This window comes from Aquarana catesbeiana, linkage group LG06 (genome assembly GCF_042186555.1).
Source record: "Aquarana catesbeiana isolate 2022-GZ linkage group LG06, ASM4218655v1, whole genome shotgun sequence".
Classification (NCBI taxonomy): Eukaryota; Metazoa; Chordata; class Amphibia; order Anura; family Ranidae; genus Aquarana; species Aquarana catesbeiana.
This window is the reverse complement of record NC_133329.1, coordinates 35,540,488-35,567,755: the sequence shown is the minus strand read 5'-3', so window position 1 is coordinate 35,567,755 and position 27,268 is coordinate 35,540,488. Positions and strand designations below refer to the sequence as shown.

Below are 27,268 nucleotides of genomic sequence, written 5' to 3'. Positions count from 1 at the left end.
AAATTCAATCGTCCAGACCGGCGGGGATGGCTCTTCCTGCTAATTCGTCCTTCACTCGGTCAGAGAGGCCATGTAAAAAGGTTGCGACCAGGGCCTCATTGTTCCAGCTCAATTCAGCTGTGAGGATACGGAACTGAAGCATATATTGTCCCACTGAACAAGATTCTTGGTGAAGGCGTAAAAGTGCACTAGCCACTGAAGAAACTCGAGCTGGCTCCTCGAAGATATTACGAAAAAGCTTCAAGAAGTTGGACAGGCTGGAAACCACCGGGTCATTCTTCTCCCACAGGGGGGCAGCCCAATCTAAAGCTTCACCAGAGAGGAGGAAAATGATATAGGCTACCTTTGCCAGATCAGACAGAAAATTTTGAGGCTGGAGCTCAAAATGAATGGTGCATTGGCTGAGGAAGCCCCTGCAGGCCTTGGAGTCCCCAGAGAAACGGGACAGAGCCGGCAGTAAATATGAATGTGTGGCTGCGACTGGTGCGATAGGTGCAGCTGCTGATTGTACTTGAGGCTGCAGGTTGGGGTTTCCCAAAGAGGCCTGGAGCTGCTCGAAGCGGGAAGCCAGATCCTTAAAGAATAGCATCACCTGAGTCTGATTAGATTCCTGGGTCTCGAGTCTGCGAACTATGCCCTGCAATAGATCGGCTGCAGGAAGCAGCACGTCAGCCGGGTCCATGGCTGATCAAACTGTCAGGTCACCCTGAGGCTAGGTGACAGATGCACACCGTTGGGATCAGGAGTGCACCGCAAGGCAGTGGACCCTACAGCTGACTGCTGCGGATGGGAGTAAAGAAGGCAGAGCCGCTGGAACACCAACATGGATCCCACCAGGGTTAGAGCGTAGAATTCCCTGGGGCGCGGAGTCTAAGAGCCAGCAGGTGTTCATCAGAGCCTCTAGTGGTGAGGATGGACTGAGCTGCAACTGGCTCCAGGTCGCGACCCCCAGGGTTCCCCAGCTCACACCCACAGTAGGCAACAGGAGGATAGGGATAGTAAAAGAGTAAGCCAAGGTCAGGGCCACAAGCAGACAAGGACAACAGAGTACACACCAAGGTTTAGGGTCACAGGCAAACAGGGATAGTCGGGAACACACCAAAGGTCAGGGTCACGAGCAGACAGGAATAGTGGAGAACACGCCAAGGTCGGTAACAGAAACAAACGTAGAGCACACGGCAGGCAGGAACAGGAAGCCAAACACACAAAGGTTGATCAGCAGGGCTGGCCTGCAGTGCAGAGGTTAATATAGAGTTCTCTGATAGGAGCTGGGGTGGAGCCATGCTAGAGGAGAGTTAATAAAAGCAGTCAGGTGAGAGACAGCTGGTCTTTAGAGATGAACACATGGAGACAGGTAAGCTGACAGACAACCCTATTGCATAACCATGACAACTGACTGGCATATTTAAGGTTTTGGCTATCTTTTTATATACTTTTCCATTTTTATAAAGTTCCATTACCTTGTTACGCAGGTATTTTGAAAGTTCTTTTCTGCTCCACATGGCTTAGTATCTAGCCTGGTCAGTATATCCACATGAGAGCCAACACATTCATTGACTATTTATACACAAACACTATTTTAAAAAGCCACATATGTGGGAAATTAAATTTAATTGCCATTTTAACCTGTGTGTTTCACTTTGTGTGTCTGTACCAAGGCCAAACATTCCAAGGGATGGAAACTTTTCATCAGGACCCTTTGGGTAATTTCTGTTATCATTATGATTTAAAAAGGAGCCAAACAACTGTGATAATAAATGGCTTCATATGATCACTATCCATAGATAAAATTTGGCATGATCAGTCATACAGTGCCTTGAAAAAGGATTCACACCCCTTGAAATTTTCCAAATTTTGCCATGTTGCAACCAAAAACGTAAATGTATTTCATTGGGATTTTGTGTGATAGACCAAAACAAAGTGGCTCAAAATTGTAAAGTGTAAGGAAAATGATAAATGGTTTTCAAAATGTTTTACAAATAAATATGTGAAAAGTGTGGCATGCATTTATATTCAGCCCCCTTTACCCTGATACCCCTAACTAAAATCTAGTGGAACCAATTGCCTTCAGACGTCGCCTAATTTGTAAATAGAGTCCACCTGTGTGTAATGTAATCTCATTATAAATACAGCTGTTCCGTGAAGCCCTCAGAGGTTTGTTAGAGAAACTTAGTGAACAAACAGCATCATGAAGGCCAAGGAACACACCAGACAGGTCATGGATAAAGTTGTGGAGACGTTTAAAGCAGAGTTAGGTTATAAAAAATATCCCAAACTTTGAACATCTCACGGAGCACTGTTCAATCCATCATCCGAAACGGGAAAGAGTATGGCACAACTGCAAACCTACTAAGACATGGCCGTCCACCTAAACTGACAGGCCGGGCAAGGAGAGCAATAATCAGAGAAGCAGCCAAGAGGTCCATGGTATTTCTGGAGGAGCTGCAGAGATCCACAGCTCAGGTGGGAGAATCTGTTCACAGGACAACTATTAGTCGTGCTCTCCACAAATCTGGCCTTTAAGGAAGAAAGCCATTGTTGAAAAAAAAACATAAGAAGTCCTGTTTACAGTTTACGAGAAGCCATGTGGGGGACACAGCAAACATGTGGAAGAAGGTGCTCTGGTCAGATGAGACCAAAATGTACATTTTCGGCCTAAAAGCAATGTGTGGGGGAAAACAAACACTGCACATCACCCTGAACACACCATCCCCACCGTGAAACATGGTGGTGGCAGCACATCATGTTGTGGGGATTATTTTCTTCAGCAGGGACAGGGAAGCTGGTCAGAGTTGATGGGAAGATGGATGGAGCCAAAATACAGGACAATCTTAGAAGAAAACCTTTTAGAGTCTGCAAAAGACTTGAGACTGGGGTGGAGGTTCACCTTCCAGCAGGACAATGACCCTAAACATACAGCCAGAGCTACAATGGAATGGTTTACATCAAAGCATATTCATGTGTTAGAATGGCCCAGTCAAAGTCCAGACCTAAATCCAATTGAGAATCTGTGGCAAGACTTGAAAATTGCTGTTCACAGACGCTCTCCATCCAATCTGACAGAACTTGAGCTATTTTGCAAAGAAGAATTGGCAAAAAATTTCACTCTCTAGATGTGCAAAGCTCATAGAGACATCCCCAAAAAGACTTGCAGCTCTAATTGCAGAGAAAGGTGGTTCTACAAAGTATTGACTCAGGGGGGCTGAATACAAATGCACCCGACACTTTTCACATATTAATTTGTAAAAAAAAATGAAAACCATTTATCATTTTCCTTCCACTTCACAATTATATGCCACTTTGTGTTGGCCTATCACATCAAATCCCAATAAAATACATTTAAGTTTTTGTAACATGACAAAATGTGGAAAATTTCAAGGGGTATGAATACTTTTTTAAGGCACTGTATTTTCAATAGCAATGCCAAAATGTGGGGATTTTTGCCAGGGGATGCAAACTTATATGCATGACTGTTGCTAAGATTGCTAAAAAGTTGAATACTGGTTCTTATAGAAAGGTGTCAGAACACACTGTGTATTTCAGTTTATTGTGTAGGTACTGTAGCTGTGTAGCTGCATACTCATGCTGACCCATGTCCACAGCCTACAATGGGCATGTGTGCATCAGAACTGGACCACAGGAGCAATGGAAGAAGGTGGTCTGATCTGATGAATTCAAGAATGGTTCGAGGAACACAGCGAGTGTAAACTGTTCGAGGTGGCCTCCTAATTCTTCATATCTCAATCCAATTGAGCATCTGTGGGATGTGCTGGAAAAAGAAGTCCAATCCATGGAGTCCCTATCTCGCAACTTACAGAACTGGACCCTCTTGCTGCCAGAGCCCCACACATGTTTAAAAAAAAATTTTAACCCTGAAGAATCCATAAAACACCCAAACACGATATATTTTCTGAAAGTAGACACCATAGAGAATAACATATTGGTAGTTCCAATTTTTTTATGTTACATAATATTAGTGGAAAATTTCATTACACTAAAGTTAATTTTAGGGCACAGAATTGCAACAAACTACCCAATGTTTTAAAAAAAGTATAAAAAATGAGGTTGCCCCAAGTAAATGGATACTCAACATATCAAGCCTTACAACTGAGCGTTCCCATGAAATAGTGACAAACCTACATTTTCTTTAGGCGACACTTTAAAAGCCTCTACAGGTTATCAGTTTAGAGTTACGCAGAAGCTCCAATGCTAAAATTATTGTTCTCACTCCAGCATGTGCGGCAATATGTAACATGTATATCACAACTGTTGACTTTGTGCGTAGGTGCCCCATACAAATGAGTTCACGTTCATATCTGTGTGTATGTATGGGTGGGTGGCCTCAAAATTTTTTTGTGTTTGGGTGTTATTATTTTTTTTTTTTTACTTTTTTTTATCACATAGGGGACAAAAATTCCCCTATGTGATGATGTTTTTGTGACAGGTTCTCTTTAATGAGACACCAGGGGTCTAAAACATCCGTGATGTCTCATCTACCCTCCAGTGAATCTAATGCAGTGTAGATCACACTGCATTCGATTCTTCTGCCTTACAGGCCTGGGAACCTGACAAGGGGACCTGGAAGTGCCATTTTACATGTCGCTTCCTGGTCAGTAAGAAGAAGGGGGAGAGAGTGAATGCATGCCCGCTTGGCTACATCCCCTCTACCTGGTGACACCTGTTAGGTGCACCTGGGGGGGGCAGCCTTTACTGGGGAGAGGGGATTGGAAGCGATCAGGTGGCTTCTTGTCAAGTGCCCCATTAAGGAGGACCGACGGTACCCCTTTATCGGCAGTCCTTCCGCCAACTGTGTGTTTAGTAAAAGGGTTAAAGGATCTGGCATGGTACCAGATACTACAGCATGCTTTAAGAGGTCTAGGGGAGTTCATGCCTTGATGAGTTATGGTGGGTGGTCATAACGTTATGGCTGGTCGGTGTGGTTGTATTGTCATAGTAGGAGGCAAAGTAGGCAGTGATATGGAGATATTATGACATCTAAAAGGTGTTCTGTGGAGGTCATGCTTACAAATGGAATACTAACCATAGGTAGAGATGGAATACTAACCATAGGTAGAGATGGAATACTAACCAGTAGGGATGAGCCGAACACCCCCCCCTGTTTGGTTGGCAGCAGTACATGCGAACAGGCAAAAAATTAGTTCAAACACGCGAACACCGTTAAAGTCTATGGGACACCAACATGAATAATCAAAGGCGCTAATTTTAAAGGCTTATATGTAAGTTATTGTCATAAAAAGTATTTGGGGACTTGGGTCCTGCCCCAGGGGACATGGATCAATGCAAAAAAAAGTTTTAAAAACGGCCATTTTTTCCTGAAGGGCCTGGTATGGAATTTGAGGGGACCCCCACGCAATTTTTTTTTTTTTAATTTTGGTTCGGGGTTCCCCTTAATATTCATACTAGATCCAAAATGGCCTGGTAATGGACTGTGGGGGAATCCCATGCCGTTTTTTTCAATGACTTTTATGTGTATTGCCGGGGCCGACAATTCATTATTCAAAATATAGTATTTTTAAAGGACTTTTTTTTTCCTTTAGAAATGTCATTTTGCTCTTGGACTGTTATAAACATGGGAAACATGCGCCCCTTTACAGGCATACTATAGACACCCCCCAGGTACGAAATATAAAGGAATATTTCACTTTTATTGTTTCACTTTAAGCATTATTAAAATCACTGCTCCTGAAAAAACGGCCGTTTTTAAACTTTTTTTTGCATTGATACATGTCCCCTGGGGCAGGACCCGGGTCTCCAAACACTTTTTATGACAATAACTTGCATATTAACCTTTAAAATTAGCACTTTTGATTTCTCCCATAGGCTTTTAAAGGGTGTTTCACGGCTTTCGAATTTTCCGCAAACTCCCCAAATTGTTCACTATTCCATGAACGGGCGAACAGCCAATGTTCGCGTCAAACTCATGTTCGATCCGAACATAAAACTCATGCCTACTAACCATAGGTAGAAAACATTAACATACAGACAAGCAGGCAAAATGGTAAAGGATGTGGTAGTAATGATGAGGATGATGATGATATGAAATATAATTCTTCTGTGTTATCTGTTTCTTCACAGCTTTCACTTAAACAGGAAGGCGAGATGGACTCTTGCAGTCGCAAAGCACACAAACGCAATATAAATGGTGGTGGGTATACCAGGAACTCTGATCACACTCATTCTGGTCAGGACAATACCAATAAAGACATTTTGGATTCTTTAAATCAGTCAGAGTTGGAAGTGGGTCTAATTTTTTTCCACAATTTGTACTACATTCCAGTTGGGCACCTTAATTTAAGGATTCCTACCCATAATTTAGGAAACATTGTTAGCCAATTTTCATCTGCCTGGGAATCAATCAATACCCAGCTCTATGAATGAATCCCGACACTGAAGTAACATACATTCTAACAAAGCAAGTTCTTTAGTTTTGTTTGTCAAACTTCTTGCATTTGACAACAGAACCTGAAACTGAAAAGTCAGCCTAGTAATGCCAAACTTGTCCTTCCTAAACCAACAAAATAGTCTTGGTAAAGTCTACAATTTTATCATACCTATGGGAAAACTGATCTACGCTGTCAACCTTGAAAACAAGTCAATAAATGTTTCCCTCTTTCAGAATTGATTGTATCATCTTCCACCAACTCTGAATTCAAAATGAATGAGCCAGTCTGCCTCATTGAGAACAGGATAAATAATGGAATAGCACAGCTTGTGGTGAACCCCGAGTCCATCAACATCCTTTCCAAGATCCCCCAACCAGTGGTGGTGGTGTCCATTGTTGGCAGGTATCGGACAGGAAAGTCTTACCTGATGAACAGGTTGGCTGGAGCTCAGAAAGGTGAGTGGTCATCTTTTAAGTGGTTTCTAAAATTCCAATGACATTAGATTTGGAAACAAATTTGAATGTCTCCAGCCCAATTAAAATATCAGTGTTATTTTACATCGTTTGGATTCACAAAAGATTTTATCTTCCTTTCCTTGACTGACAGTGCCACCAGGTTCTACTGTTGTAAGTGGCTTATCTGCTTTTTGGCCCCACAGTTTAATCAGGCAGCCCTGTTAGAAGCCTCCCAAACAATGCTGCACAATATTACATAGATTGCTCCTCGGTACTATACACAGTTTGGAGCATGATTCATATTTTCATTAGTTGTTTTGGTATTGCTGGCTCAGAAACTCAGAATTTTCGAAGGTACCAGAACTTTTCCAAAATTTGGTCAAAACACAACTGATTCACGTTTCAGAGGTTCATTCATCTCCAGTTATTAGAAAGAGTTGAAGCTACAATGCCGTGTTTATAGTTTTCCATGTTTCCTCTTCACAGGCTTCAGTCTGGGTTCTACTATTCAGGCTCAGACCCAAGGAATCTGGATGTGGTGTGTCCCTCACCCTAATTATGAGGATCGTGTTTTGGTTCTCTTGGACACAGAAGGTCTGGGGGATGTAGAGAAGGTGAGAACTTTAAGATATGACTTATAAGGATTATTAAACTGATTAACAATTATTATGGCTAACTATTGCCCGAATCTCCTTTTTAGGATCTTTTGCATTTTTCATATTGACCATGGATCTTTCAACTTTCAGGGTTTATAAAGATATTATTTTGTATAGCTATATATTGCTTTTCTTTCTCTTTTGCCTGTCTATTCATCCTTCACTAAAACTATTTACATGACCTTTTTACAGTATGTACAGTCAGTGTGTTTATGAGCTATTTGCCCATTTTTATTTAAAAGAAAATTGAATAAAATTGAATGAACAGGAAAAAAGTTGCCCACATCGGGGTTTTCCACATTACACAATGCTTTTAGCCTCCTGGTTGGTTTGATGCTTTAACCGCTTCAGCCCCTGAAGATTTGGCTGCTCAATGACCGGGCCATTTTTTGCAATACGGCACTGAGTCGCTTTAACTGACAATTGCGCGGTCGTGCGATGTTGTATCCAAACAAAATTGACATCCTTTTTTTTACACAAATAGAGCTTTCTTTTGGTGGTATTTGGGACTAACTAGGAGAGATGACAATTCGTGGTTTCTACTTTGTAGAAACAAACGCTCTGTCATTTCTCCTCTGACAGTATGGGGATTTGTGTGTTTACACACACAAACCAGCATGCTGCCGCTCATGCACGTGGCAATCGCGCCTGTTGGCCATGCCCGCCGGCCACGCACATCGGTTCTCCACTGTGCAGGGGGCACGCGGGCCTCTGGTGTCTTTCCTGGGCAAAGCTGCATATGTACGGGATTTCACCCAGGAGAGCCAATCTGCCACAGTATATCTTCGTGAGGCGGTCGGGAACGGGATACAGATTCATACTTGGCCTGGTTGGTTCAGACAGTCAGCACTTGTCCATTTACACACTCACACTGCTAGTGCAGCTGTTTTCTTTTGATTCAGACCAAAGTAGAACTTTTTCCAAACTTAACCTGCTTGGTGAACACACAAACTAAATGGGGTGTTCACCTAGCAGGCTGAACCTCCGCCTGCAGCGGGAAGTGATGCACTTAGCAGTGGTATTAAAACCGCTGCTAAATGTGACTGCTTCCTGCCTAGACTGGTTGTTAGTAGTGATGAGTCAAACACACTTAGGTTCAGGGCTCCATGAACATTACTGATGTTTGGGTGACAAATCTGAACCCTCATTGATGTCAATGGGAGCCAGATGTTAAAAAAAAAAATAGTTCTGCCTGTTGCAAGGGACTGTCAAACAAAAGGCATGGGGGCTGGGCACTGCCCTGGGGGATATATATATATATATATATATATATATATATATATATATATATATATATATATATATATATATATAAAATCCTTTTCGGTAGTGATTTTACTAATGCTTAAAGGGAAGCATGATTAAGCTACAGATGTAGCGAAACATGTCGGGGGCGTGGCCGAGCGGAGAATAATTACTATACACTAGGTGACAGGAGCAAGCGATCTGTGCGGTTAGCCTAACAGGGGAGACGGAGGATCCGGTGGACAAACGAGCGAGGAGGGGGTGAGAGAATCATCTGACACGCCAGTTGTTACAGGGTCCGCCGTGACCGCATACCCCCCAGGGAGGCTTGTCCAGATCGCTGTGTTGATATTTCAGTGTGCTGATTGCCGTGGAGTTGTGCTGTGCTTTTATATTTTTATACAATGTGAGTGTATCTTTTGAAGTGTCATTTGAAGTGTGTGTCATTAAAAGTTGTTACGTTATCACACTATTGGGAGTTTTCTCATTCTTATATGGAGGAAATCTCTGGATGGAATAAACCTAACCCCTGCTGGTAGCCTGGATACTCCTATGCTTGTTAGCCTCATACGAGAGTGGAGGCAGAGAGAGCTGGTGAGAGACTGTCTATTGGGAGAGGGAGCACGGAACACAGAGGTGTGGTGGAAGGTTCCATTTAATATCAAGAAACACTGAGGATTTGCTGTGGCACAGTTGTTGTGTTTTATTGAACCACTATCACGGACTTTTTTTACACATTTGTGTGTATTCATCATAGACTTTATGCATTAGTCACTTTTATTAATGTATATGGTGTTATTATTTTATTATTTGAAGAAGGAGTCACACATTTAATTTGTTATCATCAACACTTAGTCACTTTAGGTATTGTATTTATTTAATGCATTTATTTGATTTATTTATGCATATATAATTTTTTTTGATTTTTTGATTTTTTTTGCACCTGAAATAATGTGCTCATTAGATTAGTTAGTTTTTTTGCACTGGATATAGTGTCAACACATGTGTGTTTAGGATAGCGCCACAATTTTTGATTCTTCACGTGGGTGTGATACACCATTAGCACGTCACAAGATTTGAAAATACATGTTATATGGTTTATATTTACTAAGTGGCAGCTGTAGGTATAGTTTACCAACTGAAGATAGTCATCATCTAGGTTGTTGTTCCGAGGCGCAGTGGTGGTCTACTGGGTATAGGGTGGCTATTATACTTAGAGGTACCGCACATTAATATATATATATATATATATATATATATATATATATATATATATATATATATATTTTATTTTAAAAATCCTTTTCGGTAGTGATTTTACTAATGCTTAAAGGGAATTTTAATTTTCTTTTCAAAATTTCTTAAATACAATGCCAAGGGGATGCCCTGTCCATACCTGTGAAGTGGTGTATTTGTGTAATATATAAAAATGTAATTTACAAAAACAAAAAGTGGGATTAAATTGCCGGCAGTATGACAACAGCTTCTTCAGTTTGTTTGTAAACCGAGCAGCCAGAGGATCCCTTCACCTATTCCACTCCCTCTTTCTAGATGAGGGTCTAGTGTAGATGTTAATGGGGGACCCACACAAAAAAAAACATGAGGTCCTTTCAAATCCTTTTTTTTTGTTTCACAAGGTTTTATTGGGTGAAAATGAAAATACAATACAGTGCAATAAAAGAATAAAAAAATGAAAGTGTTTACACTAACAGTTGAGATGAGTTACATTTTACAGTAGGATGAATTGTCAGTGTGGTTGAGAACAGATCTATTAGTCTAAGTAAATATTTAACAAATATTTCCCCATTTTAATTCGGCTGAGATAATTATTAAATTGAAAATATTCCTTTTGGGTGATGAGGGAAACCAGGGAAAAAGGGATAAAATAAATGGGTATACACAATTAAAGAGAGAGGGGGGGTTGTATAAATGTAGGACCAGGACTCTTATTGTAATAGTTTTCCCCAACACTCCTATGCACTTTGTTTTTTAAAGAAGAAAAAAATAAAAAATTAAAATTTAGTTATTGCTTGATGATTATTTTATAGGTCTGAGAGTTTTTGAAATCTATCCAGTTTTGCCATGTTGCTGAAAATGTAGTTATTTTCTCCTGAGAAATACTTATGAGTTCCTCTATTTTTTCTATACTGTTTATCCTCCTGAACCATTCAGCTTTTGATGGAATGGCGTTTGAGCGCCAGTGGTAGGGGATACAATGTCGCGCTGCATTAATCATGTACATAGATAGGGATTTTAAGTATTGTTTTCTGGAAAAGAAGATAAAGTGTAGGAGGTATTGTGCTGGGTTAAAACTTACATTTTCTGAAGTGATTAAGGTAATGGTTTCATGTACTAATTTCCAGAAGTTTTGAATTAACGGGCATTACCACCATATATGTAGCCTCGAGCCTTCCTCTTGTTTGCATCTCCAACATCTATCAGATATTAGGGGGGAGAATTTATGTAGAGTGGTAGGAGTTCTGTACCATCTAGTACTGATTTTGAAGCCACACTCTTGAGTGGCCACATTTAGAGATCCTTTATGTGTGTTCATGTACATTTTTTCCCATTTTTTTTCCGTTAAGTTAATATCCAGTTCTCTTTCCCAGTTTTGGCATGACATGCTGGAGAAGTCCGTCGTTCCCTCAAAAAGTGAGTTGTAAAGGGTTGAAGTGATATGTCTGTGAGGGTTTTTTTTTTGTACATAAGTCTTCTAATGTTGTAAGGGGTTTTGTCCAGGATTGGGCCGATTCGTTTCTGGTCAGAAAGTGTCTAATTTGTATAAAGTTCCATTGTGGGAGTATGAATGGTTCTATGTTTTTGTTTATATCTTCCCTAGAGAAAAGTTTTCCTTTCTTAAAGAAGTGTTTGGTCTGAATTTCATTGTGTGGCCAGCAATGTGTTAAAAAGTTTTTCTCTAGACCCGTGGGGAAAATCTGGATTGTTTCTCAGTGGTGTGAGGGGACTCATCCAGGGAGATGTGTTGTTAATTTTGAAGGTGCTATGAAAGATTCCTAGTGTGGGACCCATGAGAGGGTGTGATTTAACAGATTTTGAATGGTGTTTCGGATGAATCCATGGTAGAGACTTTAACTCTTGTGGGAACTGTATTTGTTCTAATGAAACCCAGTCTTTAACTGTTTGATGAATGTTCCAGTCTACAATTCGTGTTAAAAGAGCTGCCTGATGATATTTCCTTAGGTCAGGGAGCGCTATACCTCCTTTATTATTGGGCATGTTTAATCTTGTATATTTGATTCTAGGTGGTTTGCCTCTCCAGATAAAGGTAGAACATGCTTTGCGAAAAGAGGCAAAGAATGATAAAGGCAATCTAATGGGGATTGTTTGCATTACGTATAGGAATCGGGGTAAAATTGTCATCTTGATTAAGGAAGCTCTCCCAAACCAAGATACGTTTAAAGAATTCCACCCTTTTAAATCTTCATGTGTTTCTTTTAGTATGGGCGTGAAATTTAGTTTAAAAAGATCAGTTAGATTTGAGGGGATTTCAATTCCTAGGTATGTTATACTTTGTTTGGCCCAAGTGAATGGGAAGTGTATTTTACATAATTCAACTACATTAGTAGGTAATGTAATGTTAAGAGCGTTGGACTTTGAGTGATTGATTTTTAGATTTGATAGTAGGTTGAAATGTTCCAGGTCTTGAAGAAGGTTGGGTAATGAAATATGGGGTTCTGAGAGGAAGAGAAGCATGTCATCGGCAAACGCTGCAATTTTATATGTATTATTTTGGATCTCTATCCTCTTAATGTCCTGGTTAGCTCTGATTCTGTTTAGTATAGTTCTAATGTTAGAACAAATAGTAGTGAGGATAAGGGGCAGCCCTGTCTAGTGCCATTTCGTATGTTGAAGGCGTTCGACAGGTGGCCATTGATGCGTACTCGTGCTGTTGGGTTAGAGTATAGTGCTTTGATATATGATCTCATTTGTGATATGCACTTCATTCTCTGCACTTCAGCGATTGCACGAAGCAAACGAATACAGCAATCTGCACTGGAAAGCAGCTAACAGACTGCAGGTGACCCTGTCTCTCTATTAAGCTCTCCTTCCACTCTGTAACATGCACTCTCTACCACTGCTTCTGATCCTCTCCTCTCTCCTCAAACTCTCTTACCTTCACCCCCCCTCTCCACCCACCTGCTTATACATATCACCCTGCCTTCTGTCTTCCCCCTACTACTGCTCCTACCAACTCTCGCTCATTCTACATCCATACACTGATAAAACCTCCAGTACTCTGAGACATGCCCCTTCACATAAATCACAGTCCCACATTACCTCCCTCACCCTCCTGCTTCTCCTAATCTCTGGTGACATATCCCCAAACCCTGGGCCACCATCATCTGTCTTTGTCCAACGCTCCCATCCCCCTACACCCTCTGGCAGGAGCCGCAACCCACAGAACTTGGTCTCTATTCCTCTTTCCAAAACCAGCCCCCCCTTTTCCTGTGCCCTGTGGAATGCACGTTCTGTCTGCAACAAACTCACCGCCCTCCACGACCTCTTCATCACAAATTCCTTTAACCTACTTGCCATTACTGAAACCTGGCTTCACGAATCGGATACTATTTCTCCTGCTTCCCTCTCCCATGGGGGCCTTCTCTGGACTCACTCCCCCAGACCAAGTGGACGGAAGGGAGGTGGAGTGGGAATCCTTCTAGCCCCATGCAGCACCTATCAGGTTCTTCACCCACCTCCCTCTCTGACACTCTCCTCTTTTGAGGCACACTGCATTCGTCTTTTCTCTCCCATTTCTCTAAGAATTGCTGTCATCTACCGGCCCCCTGGACCGGTATCAGCCTTGCTTGATGACTTCTCTGCCTGGCTACCCTACTTTCTCTCTTCTGAAATCCCCACAATTATTCTTGGGGACTTCAACATCCCTGTCAACACTAACACTACTATTACTTCTAAACTTCTCAGTCTAACCTCATCGCTTGACCTGAAGCAATGGATACAGGTTCCTACCCACTCCAATGGCAACACCCTTGACCTTGCCTTCTCCTATCTGTGCACTCCGTGCAACCTTTCCAACAATCCACTCCCACTCTCTGATCACCACCTTATTAGTTTTGCTCTCTCCTTGTCTTCCACCTCTTCTCCCTCCAACCGCCTAACAGTTACACGCAGAAACCTTCGCCACCTCAACCCTTCTCTTCTCTACTCTGCTACTGATCACCTCTATGACAAAATCTCCCCCCTGTCCTGCCCCAACCTAGCTACTTTCATCTACAACAGCTCACTGTCTTCCTCCCTAGACAAGCTGGCCCCCCTCACTACACGCAGAATTAGGCCCCGACTGCTACAACCCTGGCAAACAGATGACACCAGAAGTCTCAGAAAACGTAGCCGCGCTCTTGAGCGCCTGTGGCATAAGACTTATGCCGCGTACACACGAGCGGACATTACGGCGGACTTTGCCCGGCGGACTTTTCGACGTACTTTCCGACGGACTTTGTGAATGAACGGACTTGCCTACACACAATCCACCAAAGTCCGTCGAATTCGTACGTGATGACGTACGACCGGACTAAAACAAGGAAGTTCATAGCCAGTAGCCAATAGCTGCCCTAGCGTGGCTTTTTGTCCGTCGAACTAGCATACAGACGGCGGACTTTTCGACCGGACTCGATTTCAACGGATAAATTTAAAACAAGTTTTAAATCTAATTCCGTCAAACTTTTGAGAAAACAAAGTCCGCTGGAGCCCACACACATCGAATTGTCCGACGAAATCCAGTCCGCCGGGCAAAGTCCGCCATAATGTCCGCTCGTGTGTACGCGGCATAAGACCCAGGAAGACTTCACACAATATAAATCTGCCCTCCTAAAATACTACTCCTGCCTTCACACTGCCAAACAGACCTACTTTATCACACTCATCAACACCTTCTCATCCAGTCCATGTCAACTCTTCTCTACCTTCAACACTCTACTTTGTCCTCCACTGCCTCCACCCACCAACTCACTCACTGCCCAGGAGATTGCCAATCACTTCAAAACTAAGATTGATACAATTCATGAGGAGATCGCCAATGCGCAAAAACCTCCCCCATGCAACACCCCATATCCACAGATACAATCATTACTTCCCTCATTCAACCCTGCTACTACTACTGAGGTTGCTAAACTTTTATCTAGCACTCATCTAACCACTTGCCCCCTGGATCCTGTTCCCTTGCAAATGCTACGCTCACCCTCTGACTCGATTCTATGCTCTCTAACTCACATTTTCAACCTCTCCCTCTCTTGTGGTATCTTCCCAAACTCTCTAAAACATGCACTAGTCACCCCCATACTAAAAAAGCCCTCACTGGATCCCACCAATCTCAACAACTTACGTCCCATCTCCTTACTCTCCTTCTCCTCCAAACTTCTTGAAAGACTGGTCTACAACCGACTAAGCGACCATCTGACCATGAATAAACTTCTTGATCCCCTTCAGTCCGGTTTTCGCCCTCAACACTCCACGGAAACTGCTCTTCTTAAACTCTCAAATGACCTACTAATGGCTAAAGCCAATGGACACTATTCTGTACTACTTCTCCTGGATCTCTCTGCTGCCTTTGACACAGTGGACCACCCCCTCCTCCTCAAAAAACTCCACTCCTTTGGTCTCCGTGACTGTACTCTTCGCTGGTTCTCATCCTACCTATCCCACCGCTCCTTCAGTGTCACCTACAACTCTACTTCCTCCTCTCCTCTTCCTTTTTCCGTTGGGGTCCCCCAAGGTTCTGTTCTCGGACCTCTCCTTTTCTCAATCTACACCACCTCCTTGGGTCAGTTGATTGCCTCCCACAGCTTTAAATATCATCTCTACGCTGATGACACCCAAATCTATCTCTCCACCCCCCAGCTCTCTACATCTGTCTCCTCACGCATTACCGACTTACTAGCAGACATATCAGCCTGGATGTCACATCACTTTCTCAAACTCAACCTATCCAAAACCGAGCTCATGATATTTCCTCCCTCAGGTGCCACTTCCCCTGATCTCCCTGTCAAGATCAACGGCTCAACTATCAACCCATCTCCCCACGCCAAGGTCCTAGGTGTAATCCTGGACTCTGAACTAACCTTTCGACCCCACATTCTATCACTATCCAAAGCTTGCCGCCTCTGTCTTCGCAACATCTCCAAGATACGCCCCTTCCTAACCAATGACACCACAAAGCTTCTAATCCACTCCCTGGTCATCTCCCGCCTTGACTACTGCAACTCCCTCCTCATTGGTTTACCTCTAAATAGGCTATCCCCACTTCAGTCCATCATGAACGCTGCGGCCAGGCTCATCCACCACACAAACCGCTCAGCGTCTGCTACACCCCTCTGCCAATCCCTCCATTGGCTGCCACTCAGTCATCGAATTAAATGCAAGATACTAACTATAACTTACAAAGCCATCCACAACCTGGCCCCTAGCTACATCTCTAACCTAGTCACAAAATACCAACCTAATCGTTCTCTTCGCTCCTCCCAAGACCTCCTGCTCTCAAACTCCCTTGTCACCTCATCCCATGCTCACCTTCAGGACTTCTCCAGAGCCTCCCCCATCCTCTGGAATGCTCTACCCCAATCCGTCCGATTTTCTCCTACTTTATCCACTTTCAGACGATCCCTGAAAACTCATCTCTTCAGAGAAGCCTATCTGGCCCCCACCTAACAACTGTACATTTATCTTCTCAATCAGCACATCACCCACAGTTATTACCTCTTGTATCTCTTGACCTTCCCTCTTAGATTGTAAGCTCTAAGGAGCAGGGCCCTCTGATTCCTACTGTATCAAATTGTATTGTATTTGTACTGTCTACCCTCAAGTTGTAAAGCGCTACGTAAACTGTTGGCGCTATATAAATACTGTATAATAATAATAATAATAATAATCTCATTTGAGGTAGACTACCTATGTGTTTTAAAACTGCATCTATGAAGTCCCAGGCCACTCTGTCGAATGCCTTCTCGGCATCCAGGGAGAGAAAGAACCCATGTTTCTTTTTGGATGTTAGCCAATGGCTTATGTTTAGTGCTTTGATTGTGTTATCACGTCCCTCTCTTCCTGGGATGAAACCCACTTGGTCTAGTGCTATAAGGGAAGTAAACAATGGTAGAACTCCATAGCCAATATTTTAGCATATATCTTCACATCAACGTTTATTAAAGAGATTGGTCTGTAGTTGGTAACCTGAGTTGTATCCTTGCCTTCTTTAGGTATCACAGTGATGTGGGCTTCTAATAGTTGTTTTGGGGGGTGTTGTTCAGAGTGTAGTGATTGAAAGGTTTTCAAGAATCTTGGCATCAGTATGTCGGTAAATGTCTTGTAGTATTGTAAGGGTAGACAATCTGGACCTGGGGCTTTACTTATTTTCATCTCTTTTATTGCTTTGTCAAATTCTGAGCCTGAGATGGGGGCTTCAAGTTCTTGGTCTGCGTTTTTTGATATTTGAGGTGGGCTGTATTTTTCTAGGAATTCTTGGATGAGTTTTGCACTTTTGTCTGAATTATGGGGGCATTTGTGATTGGTAGGAAAATTATATAGATTTTGGTAGTAGATTTCGAACTGTTTAGCAATCTCCTCATTTGAAGAATGTGGTTTACCTTGATTATCTCTTATTTGATGTATAGTAGAGGCTATTTTCTTAGTCTAAACTGCTTTTGCTAGCAGTTTTCCACTCTTATTTCCCTGTTCATAATATATCTTATGCCTCAGTATATAATGTCTTTTGGTTTTCATGGTTAGTTCTTCCGATAGGAGTGTTCTCGCTTTTGTTAATTCTTCCAATGTTGAGAGTGCAACAGTTCTTTTGTGTGTAATTTCTAATTTGTGAATTTGTTCTATCAGTGATCTTATTTTGGATTATTGTTCTTTCTTCATTTTAGCTAACTTTTTAATGACACATTTGTGTGCCTCCCATTGTGTAAGTAATGAGGTCTCATCATCTTCGTTACGTAAAAAGTAATCTTTCAGTGTATTATTAAGCTCTAATATGTCTATAGGGTCTTTCAATATGGCGGTATTGAGTCTCCATGTTTTAGTTATAGTGTTTTTTTTTGGGAAAGTCAATGTCATGGTAAGCATACGACTTCCCAGGCCAATGGCTAGGAGCGTTTCTCTCATATAATCCCAGGCCACCCTGTCGAACGCCTTCTCGGAGTCTAGTGACAGAAAGAAGCCTTGTGTTTTAGTTGATGCAAGCCAATGGTGTAGGTTAAGGGTACGAGTCGTGTTGTCCCTGGCTTCTCGTCCAGGAACAAATCCCACCTGGTCTGGGGAAATGAGTTCTGGAATAAGGGGCATCAATAGATTAGCTAGGACTTTTGCATACATTTTTATATCTACATTTAGTAGGGAGATTGGTCTATAATTTGTCACTAGAGACGGGTCTTTGTCTTCTTTAGGAACTACGGTAATATGCGCTCTAAGCATCTCATTCGGTCGGGAATGAGAATCTGAAAAACTATTGAGGGTCGTCAAGAGTCTGGGGAACAAACTGTCCGAGAAGGATTTGTAATATTGAAGGGTAAAGCCATCGGGACCCGGGCTTTTCCCAACCTTCATTTGTTTTACAACTATTTCTATTTCCGTGGTGGATATTTCACTTTCTAGGGCTAAGGCTTGTTGAGGCTTCATGGGAGAGGGGCTGAAGGAGGCAAGAAAGTCTTTAATTAGATTTGCGCGTAATTCGGGTGTAGTTTGGGAAATATGATCAGTCTGTAAGTTATAAAGCTTGGAATAATATCTCTCAAATTCTTTGGCAATGTCCTCATTCTTGACCAGGAGATCTCCCCTGTTGTTGCACAAAGAGTGAATCTTGGAGGAAGATTTAGCATCTTGAACTGAGCAGGCCAACAGACGGCCACACTTGTTGCCATGTTCATAAAAGATCCTCTGGCCAAGAATGTAACGTATTTTCGTGCGTTTATCCAGCTCCTCCAACAGGAGAGAACGGGATCGTATTAAGTCCTGAAGTGTAGCTTGGGTCTGTTTGTGGGTTGTTTCCAGAATTTTAATCGATTGGATAAGGGAATTGATGGTCTCTTGCTGTAATTTTTTGAATTTTGATGCTAGGGCCATAAATTCACACTTATGTGCCTCCCATAGAGAAATTGGAGATACTTCTGGACTTGTGTTTTCCTGGAAGTATTGACGGATGGGCGTGCAAATGTGTTCTATTGTAGGGATATCTTTAAGTAGGGATGGGTTCAGACGCCAGATTTTCGACTTAGTTTCTACTTCCGGGAAGGCGAGAGTTACCGTGATCGGATGATGGTCTGATAAGAACATAGGTTCTATTGTTGCTTCTTTCAGGTATGATAGATCTGCCTGGGAGAGGAAGAAGTAGTCTATCCTCGAGTACTTTTGATGTGGGGCCAAGTAAAAAGTATAATCCTTTACCGAAGGTGACATAGTCCGCCATGTGTCATGTAAAGTCAGGTGTTGTAAGTTTAGCTTGATCTGTCTTAGTGCTTTGTATGTTAGGTTGGAGGAACCCGTGGAAGAGTCTAGCAGGGGATTCAAGGGTATGTTGAAGTCTCCCCCCCATAGGACCAATCCCCTCTGAAAGGCTGCTAGTTGGTCACATACTTTTTGAAAGAAGGGGACCTGATGGTCGTTTGGACTGTAAATATTAGCTAACATCAATGGTTTTGAGGCGTAAGTACCCTTAAGAAAAATGAACCTACCCTCGGGGTCAATAAGGGAGTCTGTAATGAGGAAGTTAGCATGTCTGGAAATTAGTATAGAGACACCTTTGGTCTTGGCTTCAGCATTAGTGGCATGAAATACCTGGCGATAAATGTGATTTGACAATTTGGGTACGGCGTCCGATTGAAAATGGGTCTCTTGTAGAAATATAAAATGAGCTCTGTGTTTAGACAGAGAAGAGAGGACTTACGATCTTTTTTCAGGCAGGTTCAGACCCTTTACATTCAAAGAGATGCACTTCAGTGACAGGGGAGCACTGATAACCTTGCTATGCTGCATCATTGCAAGCAGACAGGAGAATCTAGTCAACTTACTAGCAGAGGACGAGATAGGCCTCACCTAGTCTTAAAATTCTTTCCCCCTCAGGCGCGAGGACGAGGGCGGAGCCAACCCAGAGAAAAAGGGGGGGTAAGACAAGAGGGGTATCTCAGTGTATGAGGGTAGAGAGGACTAAGAGGGACAGAAAAGGCGGTGGGGGTGGAAGGGAAGGGATAAAACGACAGGTGGGGAGAAGCAGAAAGAAGAGAAATAGAGGAATAGATATATCAAACCAGAGATGGATATAGAAATACTAATCCACCTGGGAAGAAACAGTTCTGGAGTGTCAGCCTATGTCCTATCAGGACTGCTGTGTGAGGTAGAGAGAACGGACGGAAACCACAGGGTATGTGTACAGTCAGAGTCCAAGAAAATAGTCTAGTGGATGTGTACGTCAATGTATCCCACTTCAAATAAGAGGGCGGGGAGCCTGCATTGGGCAACAAACAGAGCGTAATTGCATTCTGGTCTTAAACATAAAAAACAAAAACTAACATCACAAAACCATAATGCTGGACACCATCGTACTTTGCATTTGAACATATGATAAACATACATTATAACCCCCTGTGTATCCTCGGCATCCTTTACTTAATCAAGAGGTAGAGAAAATGGGGGAAGGAAAGTAGGGTTGGAAAAGAGGGAGGGGGGTTGGCAGACAGAGTAGCGTGACAGAGAAACCTGAAGAGGGTAGAAAGAGGGCAGCAAGCGGAATGGAAGAGGAGAGGAGATGATCTGTAGTATAAGGGCAGCAGATACCCAAGGGCAGGGGGGGGGGGAGAGCAGGTTAGGGTATACAGGTAAATGAGATACACACCTTAATATTATAAAGAGGTTCAACTAACTTGAGCTTATATAGTCCTCACCTGTAAATATACCCTAAAGTAAATACTTAAAACCCTCTGCAGTATGTTCATGTCTGGGTCAGCTAGACTATAACGGCTACATATAACCACTGACATCCTAACTAAGTTAAAGTACTTCAACCCTAGTTTGGAATCTCGAGATATTGGGATGAATCCCGCTGTATTCCAGGTGCCCAAACCCAAACAGTTAGCATCTTAAACCTCTATCACCGCGAGTAAACCTGGTCTTGTGGCTGTCCTCGGTGCTATTAGTGTTATGACGAGATTACGTATCCCTGTAAGAGGCTAGAGGCCGTGGTGGCAGGGTTCCAAGTGCTCCGATGAAGTCCTCACAGTGTTCGTTGCAATTCTTCTGTGGAGAAGTTGGAGGAGGCGATGATGATGTCTGCGGGGGAAAGTATTCTGTGTCTTCAAGATCCAAGATGCAATCTGTAACCACTCTCGTGCGCGTCTTGATTGCAGATCACAGACATTCACAGACCAACCGAGAGGAGAGCCGTACTGAAAGTCTGGAGGTATAAGGCCAGGCGTCATACATTCTACATTCTCTTATATTTACTCAGTCTCAGAGGTTTCCTCTCATCAGGGATCATTTGCATTAAAGTGTGTATAAGGACTGGGAGAAAAAAGGTTAACAAAAGTGCCAGAGGATAGCAATCTCGATGGGACTAGGCAAAAGTCACAGGCAGGTTTTATGATGTATCCAGGACGCATATATCAGTCAGCTCCAAAAATTAAAAAAAAACAAAAAAACAAAAAAACAAACTACAGGATCAGCATGTGAAGGGCAACACAAGCCTCCAGCTAGTACACAGAGAAGGGGGGGTGGTGGCTACAGTGCCTTGCATAAATTGGGCTTCAGCCTGGGGTGGAGTTAATAACCAGCATAGGCAGAAAAAGAGATGTGCTTTTACTGCACAATATGCCCACTGATTAGAACAGGACCAATTGCTATATGCAGAGGGAGATTCAACAACAGTTTTGAAGTTGTGGTGATTCTTCTTTTTTAAGGCAAGAAAAATGGGGTTTTAGTTTAGCTATTTTCAAAATAGGTGCAAATAAAGATGAGTTTGTAGTTGTGTGCAATGCCTACCATACATTTGTGTTTTTATATTTTTTGTTCTTTTGTTTAAGGGGGATACAAGAAATGACAGCAAGATCTTCACCCTTGCAGTCCTGCTAAGCAGCGCCTTAATCTATAACGGCATGGGCACCATCTGCCAGGATGATCTAGACAAATTAAAGTATCCTTTTATAACAAGTTACAAGACAGAATTTGACTTAAAACTCATCCCTGGGTAAAACATTTCCCCACAATCCCTCCAACAACCATACCCATTTAAGCATTTTCCACAGGTTCCCACCATGTGATTCCTCACAGCACCTCATCTAAAGTGTGGAGTATGAGGATGATCCACCACTGGAGTCCTGATCCCCCAACTGGTCATAATGTCATGCCACTGGAAGTGCCAATTCTGCTGCTTGAAGTCTTCAGTGCCCTGTGTGGACCCTTCCAATGGACATCCTAGTCAAAAGGAGATGTCAAAGAAAAGTTCTTATAGTCAAAAGTGGTACCTTTTTGATTCTGCAAATGACAACAGGACAGTCAAACGTCTTTCAGGGGCTCAGCACTTGAACTTCATCAAGTCTCTAAAATAAATTAGATATCAGCTAGCTGCTCTGGTGCCTTTTTAAAAATTATCCTACTGGTTTGGGTTGAATTTTTCCAGGAGCTCTGGATCCAACTGATATTTTGTTAAGTTTAGAACCCTAAAAAAGGGGAATGCTGAGGCCCCCAAACACATTGAATGTCTGGTGTTTTTATGCTGTCATTTGCATAAACAATAAAATACCACTTTGTACTCTATGTACTTTTGTTTGGCGCTCTCTTTTGCTTGACATGAATATGGACTGCTCAAATTTGGTGACCTCTGCCTTTCGAGAGGAGCACAATGTTTTGTGAAGAGCTGCCAGACACACATTTTTTGGCTTTATAAGGCCTTTTCTCATGATATATTGGGGATCCATATCCAGCACCTCATCTTCATCACAGGAGAGAGTGAATAGGAAGTGTCCACCTTGCTGGGGAGCAATATGGGCACAAGCATAAGAGCCATCCTACACCACAGTCCATAAGAAAGAAAATGTCATATGACTTTTTTTTGTATTTAAATCTTTTTATTGAAAAATTTCATTAAAAAAACAAGATGCCATCATCTGTCCAGACATTATATTTACATCATTTATACACCAAGTCAAAACATCCGTAAACAATAATATACTGAAAATGTTTTTCTTTTTATTTAATCCCCCATTCCCCTACCCTTACCCCCTCCCCCCCAATTCACATCCCACTATACCCCCTGTCCCCCCAAATCCCCATACCTCACCCCCTTCCACACACACCCACCAACCATCCCTCGCACTTCCACTATTATCCTACCCCCATTATGACCTCGTCCAGATTCACCCATAACTTCCCTATTTTTTCGAATTTCTTATAGTTACCCCTCTTCTTATAGATATATTTCTCTCTACTAATCACCTCCCTTACTTCTTTCATCCACTCTAGTACTGTTGGGGGATCTTTTGCCAATTCCGTGCAATGAGTTTTTTGCCCTGAAACAAACATCTAATTATTGCGGTCTGTGTATCCCTTAAAATCTCTTGTTCCTCCATCAAGCCCAATAAACACGTCCTGACCTCCATGCCCAGAGATGTCCCAAACACAGAAATTATTTTATCCACAATACCCCTCCAGTATCTATACAGCTTGGGGCATCACCAGAACATATGTACCAAATCTCCTCTTCCTCCTCCACATCTTTGGCACTTCGCATCAGGCTTCTTTCCAAACCTGAACAGCTTCAATGGTGTATAATATGTCCGATATGACAAATAAAGATGAGAAACTATTTGTGAAAGGGAGAGGGAGATCCTGGGCCCTAATGCCAGAACATACTCCCATTGGCTATCTGACAGTGGCCCAACATCTCCCTCCCATTTAATCCTATTTTTGTTTTCCACCCTCCTGACCTGACACATTCAGACTTCCATATATATCAGAAATTAGTCCTTTTGTAGAGTTGGCATTGAACAATTTCCTCAGGGAGGTCATTTCACACTACACTGGTTCCTTCCCGCTAAATTGTGCTTCTAAGGCATGCCTAATTTGCAAATATCTATAGAATGATCGGTTAGGGATCGCATATTCTTCCACTAACTCCTGAAATGATTTTAATCTCCCCGCCTCATATAGCTGTGTCAGACAATGAATGCCCTGACGGTCCCACTCTTCAATAATCCCCATTTTTTTAAGTTCGTTAAGGTTGTTGTTGTCCCATAATGGTGAAAACTCTGAGAAGCCCGTATAGCCCAGTATTTTTTTGACATATGCCCAGCTCTTGACCATCATCGGAGTGGTAGGACACTTGGTACCAAAGGAGTCTGCCTCCATCGCCTCTACTACTGTATCATGACTGGTATCATTCAGTAGTACATTACACCCTGCTACCTTGTTCCCTGGCCTATTACTGCCTCCCACATGTTGCATTTGAGATGCTAAGAAATAGCATTGTGGGTCCGGCACTCCCATCCCACCCTTCTCTCCCGGCCATCGCAACGCCTGCAAGCTGATCCTTACCACCCCGTTTTTCCAAATTAGCTCTCTGAACACTCTGTCCATTTTATTAAACCAATGCTTAGGAATCCACACTGGGGAGTTATGTAATTTATATAAAATTTGTGGCAACCAGACCATCTTGATTAAGTTGCAGCGCCCGGCGACTGAGAGAGGCAAACGACCCCATACTCGACATTTCTGTTTTAATTTTTTCATAAGTGGAACCAGGTTTCCAGTTATATATTGCCCTGGATCTTACTACTTTAATTTGGGATATTTGATGTGGGAGTGACTCTGTGAGAGGGTCTATTGGCAAAATTACTGATTTTTCCCAATTAATTGTTAGCCCAGAGAAATGGCCGAATTCCTCAACTATGCCCATATGACTTTAGATTGAGGTAAGTAGATTTGTTTTAGATTAGTTAAGCAGGGGATGAGGGTTCTTTTTATTTCTCGCTATCCCAGAGATCATGTTTAAAATACTCTAGTTCTAATCCTAACTAGATAAGTGGAAAAAAAACTGTTATATATCCTTATAAACATTTGAAAGATTTGTGGGGGAACTCACTGAATTAATCAAGGTAAAGACTGATAACATTCAGGACACGGAGGCAGCCTTTTCCACATACTTCCCCATATTTATCTGGACAGTCAGAGATTTCTCGCTGGAACTGGAGCTTAATGGGGAACCGATCTCAGAAGATGATTACCTGAATAACGCCCTAAAGCTTAAAACACGTATGTATATGAATTATCTATAAACCAGTCCTTACATAAGAAGCTAGGACACTGAAAGTGGACCCGTGCTTTGTTTATTTAAAAAAGCAACATTTTTTCTTTGGTGCCATTTCCCCTTCACCAGCGATTTGCCCAACACTTCTCACATATTCATTAATAATATTAAAGGGGTTTGATCCCTTATCTGCAATTTACTGATCAGCTGGCTTCACAGGATAAGATCTCTGCTATAGGTGAGCAAACTTCTAAACAGTGGGATCAGTTGTGGTTTGGCTGAATTTTTCAAAGTGAGCCTCCAAAATCTTATGAAAGATAAAAAAGAGACAGGGCGTCTCCATCTCCATGTAAACCATTTTCAGTGAAACCTCGGATTGCGAGTAACGCGGTTAACGAGCGTTTCGCAATACGAGCATTTTTTTTTTGAAAATCCTGACTCGGTTTGCGAGTGTTGTCTCGCAAAACAAGCAGGAATCAAGCCACAGTGGTGTGCAGTACAGCATTTGGCCAGAGGTGCGGGGGAGTCGGAGCCAAGCGGAGCCGTTCGAAAATACTCAGAAAAACTTGGAAATACTCTGTTCCCGCGCCTTTCCAAGGTTTTCCGAGTTCAGCTGAGCTGTCCCCAAGCCTTTCCGAGTATTTCCAAGGCTCTCCGGCGCCCCCCCACCTCTGGCCACATGCGGTATTGCATGCCATAGAAGTCAATGTGGAACAAATTATTTTCATTTCCATTGGCTTCTATGGGGAAACTCGCTTTGATATGTGAGTGCTTTGAATTACGAGCATTCTCCTGGAGCGGATTATGCTTTTAATCCAAGGTTCCACTGTATTATAAGGAAAAGCAAAAAAGTTGCAAACACTTCATCAGGGATAATGGCTCTGAAACGTGTAGCTATGCCCCCCTGATATGCTGGCTTCACTGCTACCCATCCCGAAGCTGAGCTGAGTGTAGCCGAATCGTCATTCTCCCAGAAGCCGCCACCAAGCATTTCTGGGGAGCTTGCGATCCACTTTCAGACTGATAGCACTTCTTATCCTCTCACCAGTAGCTTCCTGGCTACATTCTGCTAACATCTGTGTATACCACCTGCTTGCCTGCTGATCTCTGCACAGCGCTCCCGCAGCGTCAAGCCAAGCTCTGCATCATCCAGCCGCTTTCCTGCCAATCTCTGCACAAGCTGCTCCACATATAGCTTCCATTTGTTACATAGTAGGTGAGGTTGAAAAAAGACACAAGTCCATCAAGTCCAACCTATGTGTGTGATTATGTGTCAGTATTGAATTATATATCCCTGTATGTTGTGGTCATTCAGGTGCTTATCTAATAGTTTCTTGAAGCTATCAATGCTCCCTGCTGAGACCACCGCCTGTGGAAGGGAATTCCACATCCTCGCCGCTCTTACAATAAAGAACCCACTACGTAGTTTAAGGTTAAACCTCTTTTCTTCTAATTTTAATGAGTGGCCACAAGTCTTGTTAAACACTCTTCTGCGAAAAAGTTTTATCCCTATTGTGGGGTCACCAGTACGGTATTTGTATATTGAAATCATATCCCCTCTCAAGCGTCTCTTCTCCAGAGAGAATACATTCAGTGCTCGCAACCTTTCCTCATAACTAAGATCCTCCAGACCCTTTATTAGCTTTGTTGCCCTTCTTTGTACTCGCTCCATTTCCAGTACATCCTTCCTGAGGATTGGTGTCCAGAACTGGACAGCATACTCCAGATGCGGCCGGACCAGAGTCTTGTAGAGCGGGAGAATTATCGTTTTATCTCTGGAGTTGATCCTCTTTTTAATGCATGAAAATATTTTGTTTGCTTTGTTAGCAGCAGCTTGGCATTGCATGCCATTGCTGAGCCTATCATCTACTAGGACCCCCAGGTCCTTTTCCATCCTAGATTCCCCCAGATGTTCTCCCCCCAGTGTATAGATTGCATTCATATTTTTGCAACCCAAATGCATTATTTTACATTTTTTGCAAGGTTTCCACATCCCGCGGAGAAGTTATTGCCCTGCTTAGCTTAGTATTGTCTGCAAATACAGAGATTGAACTGTTTATCCCATCCTCCAGATCGTTTATGAACAAATTAAATAGGATTGGTCCCAGCACAGAACCCTGGGGGACCCCACTACCCACCCCTGACCATTCTGAGTACTCCCCATTTATCACCACCCTCTGAACTCGCCCTTGTAGCCAGTTTTCAATCCATGTACTCACCCTATGGTCCATGCCAACGGACCTTATT

The 27,268-nt window shown here is 42.6% G+C and overlaps 1 protein-coding gene across 1 annotated transcript in view; it reads left to right on the top strand.

Annotated features, from left to right (window-relative positions):
* LOC141148310 (guanylate-binding protein 1-like) overlaps positions 1 to 27,268 on the top strand; it is a 1,084,899-nt gene that overhangs the window by 1,007,356 nt on the left and 50,275 nt on the right. The window contains exons 4-8 of the mRNA XM_073635621.1: positions 6,097 to 6,166; positions 6,638 to 6,859; positions 7,346 to 7,473; positions 21,801 to 21,910; positions 24,839 to 25,026. Of these exons, the coding sequence (XP_073491722.1) occupies positions 6,121 to 6,166; positions 6,638 to 6,859; positions 7,346 to 7,473; positions 21,801 to 21,910; positions 24,839 to 25,026 (694 nt within the window). The 5' untranslated portion in view covers positions 6,097 to 6,120. The remainder of the gene's footprint in view (positions 1 to 6,096; positions 6,167 to 6,637; positions 6,860 to 7,345; positions 7,474 to 21,800; positions 21,911 to 24,838; positions 25,027 to 27,268) is intronic.